Source organism: Aplidium turbinatum, chromosome 1 (assembly GCF_918807975.1).
Source record: "Aplidium turbinatum chromosome 1, kaAplTurb1.1, whole genome shotgun sequence".
Classification (NCBI taxonomy): Eukaryota; Metazoa; Chordata; class Ascidiacea; order Aplousobranchia; family Polyclinidae; genus Aplidium; species Aplidium turbinatum.
Genome location: NC_137472.1, coordinates 44,671,246 through 44,680,786, shown reverse-complemented (window position 1 = coordinate 44,680,786; position 9,541 = coordinate 44,671,246). Strand labels below are relative to the sequence as shown.

Below are 9,541 nucleotides of genomic sequence, written 5' to 3'. Positions count from 1 at the left end.
CAAACAAACTACACAAAGTAAAAAGAAGGGGTAGACTAATAAAGACCTATTGCAATTTGCAATTTTTCACCAAAACCACTAAAAAATGAATGTTACCGGTACTTGTTAGTAGTTCTAAAAAATGCGTATCAAATCTAAAGTGTTCTTGATTTTCAAGGTTACATTGAAGAAAGGATTTTCGATCAAGATTATTAAAATAAAAATGATCTTTGAGATCATAATTGAGGATGGTTGAGGGTTCTATTGGGGGAGAACCAAATTGCGACATTCCAAATCTAATACATTCACCATATTGATGTGGCTAGCACTATTTGTGGTTAGTTGAACAATACGTTTTATTTCAATACATCTATTCTTTTTATTTATATATACTACAGGCTATATTTTATTTGAATAAGGATCTTTTGACCCACCAAGTGTGATGCAGGTTGTAGGCTTTAAGGACAAACATCATTTTCTTTGCTGGTATTTTAGAATATGTAAATTAAATATCATGTACATATACAGTAGAATATTGTTCAATTTTGTTTTCTCCAATAGTTATTTTTCTAAATATCACTTACAGTGTCCACTTTCTAAGCTATTAACTATGCTCTACTTGCAGACTTACGTGCATTTTAGCCTATAATTTGCTGCTAACATGTCAGGATTAAATTATCCAACAGCTCGCAAAGATGAAACCATGTTTGATGATTATCATGGCACTATGGTGAGTTTTTAATTGTACAGCCATTAGTGATGGTTTTAGTTTCTTAATTTCATGACATAATATACTACTTTCAATTTTTGTCCGCCCCGATAGCTCAATTGGTCAGCGTGTCATTTTTGGAACGAAGGAGCTTCAAGATCAAGCTGCTCTGGTTCGACTCTCAGGGTGTGTGCTTGAGCAACGCACCTTAAGGTTTGCTCTCCATTCAGCGGCATCTAATGGATGGAATAATTCCCTGGCAACAAGACTTCAACAATCGGAAACTTCACTCTGTCAATCTCGGTGACCAGGCCTGCGTCAGTGATTCAAAGCCTCTACAAGTATGTGAAACTGCCAGGAGCTCTGCAAGAAGCTTTCCCAGTCCCAGGGTAAAGATTGAGTCAATCAAAGGTGTGATCAATGTTGTCTCTTAGTTATGTTGTACTGAATATATCATACCTACGGTAGCCTACATATGCATCTTTGAAAATTCACAGTTTCCAAAAATATTTCATATTAAGAGGTGTGCTTGTGCGTACAGTAGCCTACTGTAGAGCTTTATCATCCAATTTTTTGTTGTAAGTTGTCAACTTTTGAGCACTTTTTTTGCATACATAAATAGATATTAAGAATTTTTTGAAACAAAAATATTTGCAATTTTTTTGTCTTGGTTTAATTTAAAAAAGTATATACCATAATTGTATGTTGGTTGCAAAACGAAACCATTTGTCCAGCTTAAATCATTTTGCTTTGCAATAAAATTCTTCACCTGGACTTACATCTCTTAGGGATACGATTTAAGTGTCACCCATTTCACGTTTTGCAAGTGTTGGTAATACAATGGAATGGCACAAGATACATTCGGTTACCAACAAAGTGTTTATGTCTGCAGGTTTCTGACTGTTATGCATGGATGGAAAATCCAGATGGTGAAGAAACAAAAGCATTTGTTGAAGCACAAAACTCAATATCTTTGCCTCATTTGAAAGAATGTCCACTAAGAAATAAGTTCTTTGATAGGTGAGGAAAACCTGTTTTAGATGTTCAGTTGCTAAAGAAACTTGTGTGCTTCTTATACTGTGAAAATATTTTTGTTGGGTTGGTTGTTTTTAAGATATATATTTGCTTCAGATTATGATTTATTATATGTACCACTACTAGTTTTTTTACCGTTTACTGTGCAGTTGTTGTGTTAAATAACTTTTCAATATGATTTGATATTGTTGTTCTGTTTTATTCTACACACAGTGGCACATGCGGAATCATTGTTTGTGATGTGGCATTGTACATTTTTTAGTTACTGTATTTCTATTTGCAATAGGTTGACAGATCTGTACAATTTTCCTAAATACTCATGTCCTTTCAAGAAGGGTTCCAGATACTTTTATTTCATGAATACTGGGCTACAAAATCAAAGGTATGTTTTTCTGTGACGTTATATACTATTGACATTATATACTATTGACAACTTGATCTTGAGGAAATTGTATTTGCACGGCACCATTGTGGCTTGTTAAATTGGGTGCACAGAAATACAGTGACATAGAAGAACATGCTGCTGGTGATATTTGAGTGTTCGGTCGATAGAAAACCAGATGAGGTGTAGGATTAACACTGAACTACCACTACATTTGTTTTATTATTTCTATACTTTAGTGTGATGTACGTTCAAGAAACCCTTGACAGCGAGCCGAAGGTGTTTCTAGACCCCAATAAACTTTCTGAAGATGGAACCGTGTCACTTCGAGGCAGTTCCTTTACCAAAGATGGCACCATGTTTGCTTATGGTCTAAGCAACAGTGGATCAGACTGGACCACAATCAAAGTATGTGAATTGAGGTTGCCCTTGTAGCTCTAAGCAACAAATATCAACATCTTTTCACTATCTTGATTAAGCTTGTGGTACATGGTTAAATGCAATGTTGTACTTTTCAGTTTAAAGATGTTGAAACTGGAGACGATCTTCCCGATGTTTTACATCGAGTTAAGTTCAGCTGCATGACTTGGACAAGAGACAACAAAGGACTATTTTTCAACGTCAGTAACTCGTGGATGTCACATTTTGAAAATATTCATTGTTTTAACCATGAACTATATATATAACGCTCCTTCAAGTGTGTGATAGAAGCTTTGTTTGGTGTGTGGTTTTATGTAAACATAAACTCACGTGCATGTCAATCTGATAGCTGACAGCCATCCCTGTAAAATAATCATGTGTTGCTGTTCTAACTGGCAGGTCTGCAGCCTATTGTTGGATATTCATCCCAACCGCCATGGTCAAGTAGTCTGCTGTGACGAATTCTCTTTGTAATGTGTTGCTTTTTGTACTTTATGTTGCTTGTTTTTGCTGCAGTCTTATCTGGAACAAGAAGGAAAAGCTGACGGAACAGAGACAACTTCTAACGTTCACCAGAAGGTAGACACTTGTTGTAATCATTAACTAACCCTCTTTTATTTAATATGATAGTGCTGAGCTGCTGTTCGTTAAGTTCACAAATATATTTTCTTTCAGCTTTTTTACCATCGCCTGGGCACGAAACAAAGTGATGACGTTTTATGTGGAGAGTTTCCTGACCATCCAAAGTGGATGAGGTAAGATAATTGTTGGCTCTTCCATTTTGTGCGGGGAAGGCACTGTTCTAAGTAGTGTAGTTCTGTCCACTTTATGCCAATTGCCAACGTATAGTAGTTTTGATTAACGTCGGAGTTCTCAGAGACTTTTTTCGCATTAGAAAAGGTTGTTTTGCCTTTACAGCAGCTGCAACAGGGAAACAGCAATTAGCACTTCACTGATGACAACAATTTAGTAAGAACTTAATGACAGAAAAAGTGTCATTCATAAGATTTGTAAATTGTTATGAAAGGAAACAGTTTTTTCTAAGTTAGCTTTTAGTTTACAAATAAGCTTATTGGTCCTCGATTCCATTGACAATCTGACATGCAAGACATACTAGCTGTTGAGTATTTATTTTTTCGTTGAAGTGGAGCGGAAATTTCAGACGATGACAATTACCTGTTATTGACCATATCTGAAGGCTGCGATCCAGTCAATCGTTTGTGGTATGTTGACATGAGGACCTTGGATCGAGGAATTGTGGGAATACCGGATTGGATTAAACTGGTGGATAACTTTGATGCAGAATATGAGGTATAGCATGTCATTTGTTCGGAAGATTTTTAGGTGAACATTACACTTAGCGCCGCAAGAGTTTCCTTCAACCTTGTAATTAGGATTTCTCTAAATGGATTTTTGGTTATTGCAACTGGTGGTATCCAGGCAATGGTTTATTTACGTATAAATATAATTAATTTCATCATTTTTGTATTTCAGTACATCACCAACGAAAGCAGCATATTTACTTTTAAGACCAATCTCGAATCTCCTCGATACAAGTTGATCAACATTGACATCAACAAACCCGATAAGGTAAAGTTTTGCCAATTTCATGCTAGCTGGTCTCGTGGCCTCGTTTAAATGAAAATGTTAAAATTGTTATGTAAAAATGTTATGTAAGTAGTTTTTACTGTAATTGTTGAAGGACTCGTATTCACTTAACGTGTACAGAGAGAACTTTGTAAGCGAAAGTTTTTCAAAGCTTTTTTATCTTGTCAAGTTCGCAAGCTACCCACACAAAAAAACTTGCGTGTTGTTACATTGCTTTAACGCCTGGTGGCTCAGTGTCAAGCTATACAATGCCACTCTATTTGTTTGATTGTCTACAAACCTTAACAAAAGCGCTTTACAGTCTCAAACTGTCGATGGTGAGAGGTTGTGAAGGTATTTTGTTTGCGTACTTTTGGAACCCAACTATGGGTTATATACTTGCTATATTTTAATTCACAGACGCAACTTTTGTATTTTGGTTTTGATACAAGGCGAAACTTACTTTCCACGTGGTGAATTTAAAAAGGTCTTCAAAAACAGTTGTTGCTTAGTTCATAAATGTCTTGCAGAGCAACTGGACCACGTTGATAGAAGAACACGACAAGGATGTATTGGAATGGGTGGGATGCGTCAATCAGGATAAGCTTGTTGTGGCTTACCTGCGCGATGTTAAGGTGCGCAAAACATCCTTTAATGCTATATTGTGTTAAGTTTTTTACCATATCTGGATTAAACGTGTTTACTGTGGCTGTTGTTTTGGTTTGTTGTCAAATATCTTTCCAATGACAAACAAAAACTTCTTCGTCACTTACAACAGGACACTGGAGTGCAGAAACGTGAGCTGTTAAAGTTGATAATTGACAGGGTTGTTCAGAAGGACTATGGTAATGATGTCGGCTGTCAGGTATGCCGAAGTGGATGATGGTGAATGCCAAACACTACACTCAAACGCGGAAGACCTCTACTGCGTGTCGGTGATGTTGGAGTTAGGAGTCGTTAGGACAAGCACACCATCTTCAGCTTGCTCTCTTGGTCTGGCTAGCTTTTACCTGCTGAATGGACTAATGAGATGAATCCAAGATTTTTTTTCTGCTAACCCATTGCTTCATATCAGCGTGGTTGTTCATTTAAAAAAAAACTGTTTTCCTGAGAAAGCAATCTTTGTATTTCCAGAGTGTATTGGAGTTGCGTCGTCTCCAAGATGGGCAACTGATTCGCAAGTTACCACTGGATGTTGGCTCTGTTGTGGGGTATTCGGGTCGCAAAGAGCAAAATGAGATGTTTTACCAATTTGTCTCTTTTCTGTCGCCGGGCATCATCTATCGTTACGATTTTACTCTTGACGATCCTCATCCAGAGGTGAGATTTGACGAGAACGTGACTAGACCAATTTTCTATTGTAGAGACATATTTTTGTACAAATACCCTTCAACGGGCGACAATAACTGATCACTTCCAATTTTTTCTCTTAGGTTTTTCGTGAAATTGTAGTGAAAGGCTTTGATCCTTCGTTATTCGAAACGTCTCAGATTTTCTATTCAAGCAAAGACGGAACGAAAATTCCGATGTTCATTGTTCATAAGAAGGTAACAAGAACTGCCACGAAATTGTGATTATATATCGCTATGTTTACTGTGAGGCTAGGCTTCTTAATATTTGCTTCTATTTACATATTTGCCAATCAGAATAAAAAATACATTCTTTGCTGCGCATTTTATGAACAAAAGTAGCGAATCTACAGTTCTAGCTAGTTCTAGCCAAGTTGAGATAGTCGTTCATTCTTTCAGAACTTGCCACTGAGTGGGAATCATCCCACGCTCTTGTATGGCTATGGTGGCTTCAACATATCAATCACTCCTTCCTTCAGCGTATCCCGCGTCATATTTATGCAGAACATGGGAGGGGTTTACGTCATCGCTAACATAAGAGGAGGAGGGTAGGTGCTCTTTATATCTGACTTAAACTTGTCACGTCTATCGGCGGGGAAGTGATGTGAAAATGGAAAGTTTTGCTGGTGTAGGTGTGAATGTTTTTGTAACGCATCATACAATTCTTTCAAAGCGTTCACCCCCCACTTGAGAAGTTGAGATGCTTTTTGTATATTTTTGCTGTTGGTAAGTTGTTATCCACCCAAATAGCTCATTTGGTTAGCGCGTGACCTCGTGAAAGAAGAAGCTTCAAGATCAAGCCGCGCTGGTTCGACTCTCGGGGTGTGCGCTTAAGCAACGCATTCTAAGAACTGCTCTTCATTCAGCGGCACCTAATGGAATGGAGTAATTCCTCGGCAACAAGACTTCAACAGTCGGGAAACTTCACTGTGTCAATCTCGGTAACCGGTCCTGCGTCAAAAGCCTCTACAAGTACGCGAAACTACCAGGAATAACCTATCAAGGAGGACAAAGATTCAAAACCAACCAACCAAGTCCCTAGTTTGATCGCACATCTCGCAGTAACGACGTTAGTTAGCCTTATCACTGGTTTTCGCTTTTCATTTATTTTTTATTCTAACCTCACGGTTGAATTGATTTTTTCGTGTCACTGATGGCACAATCTTGTTGACTTGTTATCCTAAGCAGCGACGACGAATCCGTGTTCTTTGTCTTGCAGGGAATACGGCGAGACATGGCACAAGGGAGGAATGCTTGCCAACAAACAAAACTGCTTCGATGATTTTCAATACGCCGCCAAGTATCTCATAGAAAAGAAGTACACATGCGCACAAAAGTAATTCTGTTTTATCAAATACATACATCTGTCTTTGATCATCAAAATTTGACACGTTCGTTCAACAGGTCCCTTAGTTCTATCCCACCGAAAACCAAACAGCTGAGAAATTAGCAAACCGACGTCACGAATTTAAAAAAGCATGCATCTTTCAGGATAACAATCAATGGAGGGTCAAACGGGGGCTTACTAGTGGCAGCTTGTATCAATCAACGCCCTGATTTGTTTGGATGCGCAGTCGCTCAAGTCGGGTGAGAAGCTGTTAGTTCAGCTAATACTCAATAGGTTTTCTGTTGCTTTGTTAGTCACCGTCAGTGTGCTCATGTTGATGTCGTAGTTTTTTTTTATTTCATTTTAACGTCGATCTTATTGAAACGTGAGCTGTGGAGTTTATTTTAAGTCGTGCGTGGTTTGTTTCATCACAAAGCAGTACGAGATTTTTTTGTCGTAAAAAGGGACTTTACACCGATGAGAGATGCTTTTCACCAGCTGTATATGTCACTGTAATTAGTAAAACCTAGTAATTTGCTGATGAAAAAAACTGTGACGTTTTGGTAGCTTCACGTTAAACACCGAAGCTTACGTAACATGCTTTGCTTCAGAGTTATGGACATGTTGAAGTTTCACAAGTACACTATTGGTCACGCATGGACGACTGACTTCGGTTGTTCGGACAAAGAAGAACAATTTAAGTATCTTCACAAGTAAGCGCAAGGTTATGACACCTCCTGTATTCATATTGTCTGCAAATGTTGAACTAATCTGTGTAGGTCGTAAAGGTTTCGTTATCTTTCACTGAATCCACTCTCATATTTGGCTATAGCCATATATGCTATTGGTGTCAAATATGCAACAGCTATTGGTGCTGCAGCGAATGAAAAATGTTTTCAAAAATATTTCATTTTTTACCTATTGTTGGTGTATAATAAATAGAAATGTCACTACATAGATATTCCCCGCTCCATAATGTTCGTGAGTTGAAGCCAGGCTGCCAGTATCCTGCCCTGCTGTTGTTAACTGGAGACCACGATGACCGAGTCGTGCCACACCATTCCTTGAAATACATCGCCACTGTTCAAGACATCGTGGGTGCCTCTAAGCAACAAAAGAATCCTCTCCTGATCAGGGTTGACACGAAATCGGGTCATGGCAGCGGGAAACCTACTTCGAAAGTGGTAAGCGCCTTATTCTCGTTGTGACCTGTTGACGATTTAACTTGTGAAGATGTATCTTGCGCTTTTAGCTCTTTCATAGGGTTCACTGTAATCTCATCGCGGTAATTTCATCGTGGTAATTTCATCGCAGTAATTTCGTCACATGGTAATTACATCGCATACATTGTCATCGCATTGTAATTACATTGCAAGACACCACATCGTCAGTAATTTAATCGTCTTCGTCAACGTCCACCCTAACCCTAACGTCCACCCACCCTAACCCTAACTTCGGAGGGTACCAGCTACTAGACGGTTTGATTAGTCTTTCGCCCCTACGCCCAGGTCGGACGATCGATTTGCACGTTAGAATCGCTACGGCCCTCCACCAGAGTTTCCTCCGGCTTCGGCTTGCCCAGGCGTAGTTCATCATCTTTCGGGTCCCGACGACCGTGCTCTTGCCGGAGCCGGCCCTTTCAGGGCGCGGCCCCGCCGGCGGTGCTCCCGTCGCCCCGCAGCTGGTAGCTTACGCAGCTCTCATACTACGATGTAATTACCTGACGATGTGATATACTGCGATGTAATTACCATGCGATGAAATTACCACGATGATATTACCACGATGAAGTTACTGCGATGAAATTACCAGACACCCTTTCATAGAAGTTATTCGTTTCTTTCTCTTTGCATAGATCGAAGAGTCGTCGGACATGTACGGCTTCATCGGCCGAAGCGTGGGCGCTGCTTGGACAAGCCAGTGACGACACGTCTTTACGATATCATCGATGTTTAAAATATCTTTAGAAAATTCAGATTTGTAGATTGTTATGGTTTGTTTGCCATTAGGTGCGAAGAAAACAAAAGATTTCATGAAGGATATTCATAATTTGATATTCATGTTAGATTTTGTTCAAGTGAACTTAATACGGTAGCCTTCTCTTTTTTATTTCATCGGTGATTTGAAAAATGTCCTTTAAACGTTTGTTCTGTGTATGGTAGACGCATTTGTAACAAATATTTACTCGTGGACCTTATATTTGAACTTACGTGGCATTTACAGATTTATGAAGCAATAAAGTTTATCTGATTTCACCACCTTCACTTTTGTTTGCTTTCTGTGGCATTTGTATGTAAAGCACACAGCCAATCACAGTGAACCTTGTTGGCTAGTGAAGTTTTATAAACGGCTCCTCATACTTTGTCACTCATCGGTTCATTGGCTACGACACACCACAGTTTACCAACTAGTTCAAACCGGTTCGAACGTGCTTTATTCTGCCGCTGTTGCCTATGATGTTACCGGTTCGGTGGCCTTGTGCAACTTTACATAGAACGCGCTGCCGTTTGGTCACTAGACATAGGTTTGGTGTTCCGAAAAGTCATGGCCCATGAAAGACGTAATAAAAATGGCACAACACTGGGAATACGCCTCTGTCCTACTTAGCCTACGCTGCGCCGACGCATAGCTGTGATAGACGCATCGCTTGTGACCTGGCATTTACTTTTTTCTTATTCCATGCTCTCTCATGACATGTAGCCTAACCGTGTACAAATTATGTCAAATTTGCTTCAAAGTCGAGTGCAGCCGCA

The 9,541-nt window shown here is 39.2% G+C and overlaps 1 protein-coding gene across 1 annotated transcript; it reads left to right on the top strand.

Moving 5' to 3' along the window:
* Window positions 1-602: 602 nt before the first annotated feature.
* LOC145770193 (prolyl endopeptidase-like) lies at window positions 603-9,052 on the top strand. Its single transcript, XM_082581784.1, has 18 exons — window positions 603-709; window positions 1,581-1,708; window positions 2,010-2,105; window positions 2,345-2,513; window positions 2,624-2,725; window positions 3,042-3,104; window positions 3,201-3,280; window positions 3,671-3,836; window positions 4,020-4,115; window positions 4,643-4,747; window positions 5,247-5,432; window positions 5,546-5,659; window positions 5,861-6,009; window positions 6,681-6,797; window positions 6,953-7,048; window positions 7,400-7,501; window positions 7,747-7,972; window positions 8,644-9,052. The coding sequence occupies exons 1-18, from the start codon at window positions 641-643 to the stop codon at window positions 8,710-8,712; spliced, it is 2,133 nt and encodes a 710-aa protein (XP_082437910.1). The 5' UTR covers window positions 603-640; the 3' UTR covers window positions 8,713-9,052.
* Window positions 9,053-9,541: the final 489 nt, after the last annotated feature.

Coding starts and splice junctions, on each gene's coding strand:
- LOC145770193 (XM_082581784.1), top strand. CDS start 641: ATGTCAGGATTAAATTATCCAACAGCTCGCAAAGATGAAACCATGTTT. Junction 2,514..2,623: donor CAGACTGGACCACAATCAAA/GTATGTGAATTG, acceptor TGTACTTTTCAG/TTTAAAGATGTTGAAACTGG. Junction 2,726..3,041: donor ACAAAGGACTATTTTTCAAC/GTCAGTAACTCG, acceptor TTTTTGCTGCAG/TCTTATCTGGAACAAGAAGG.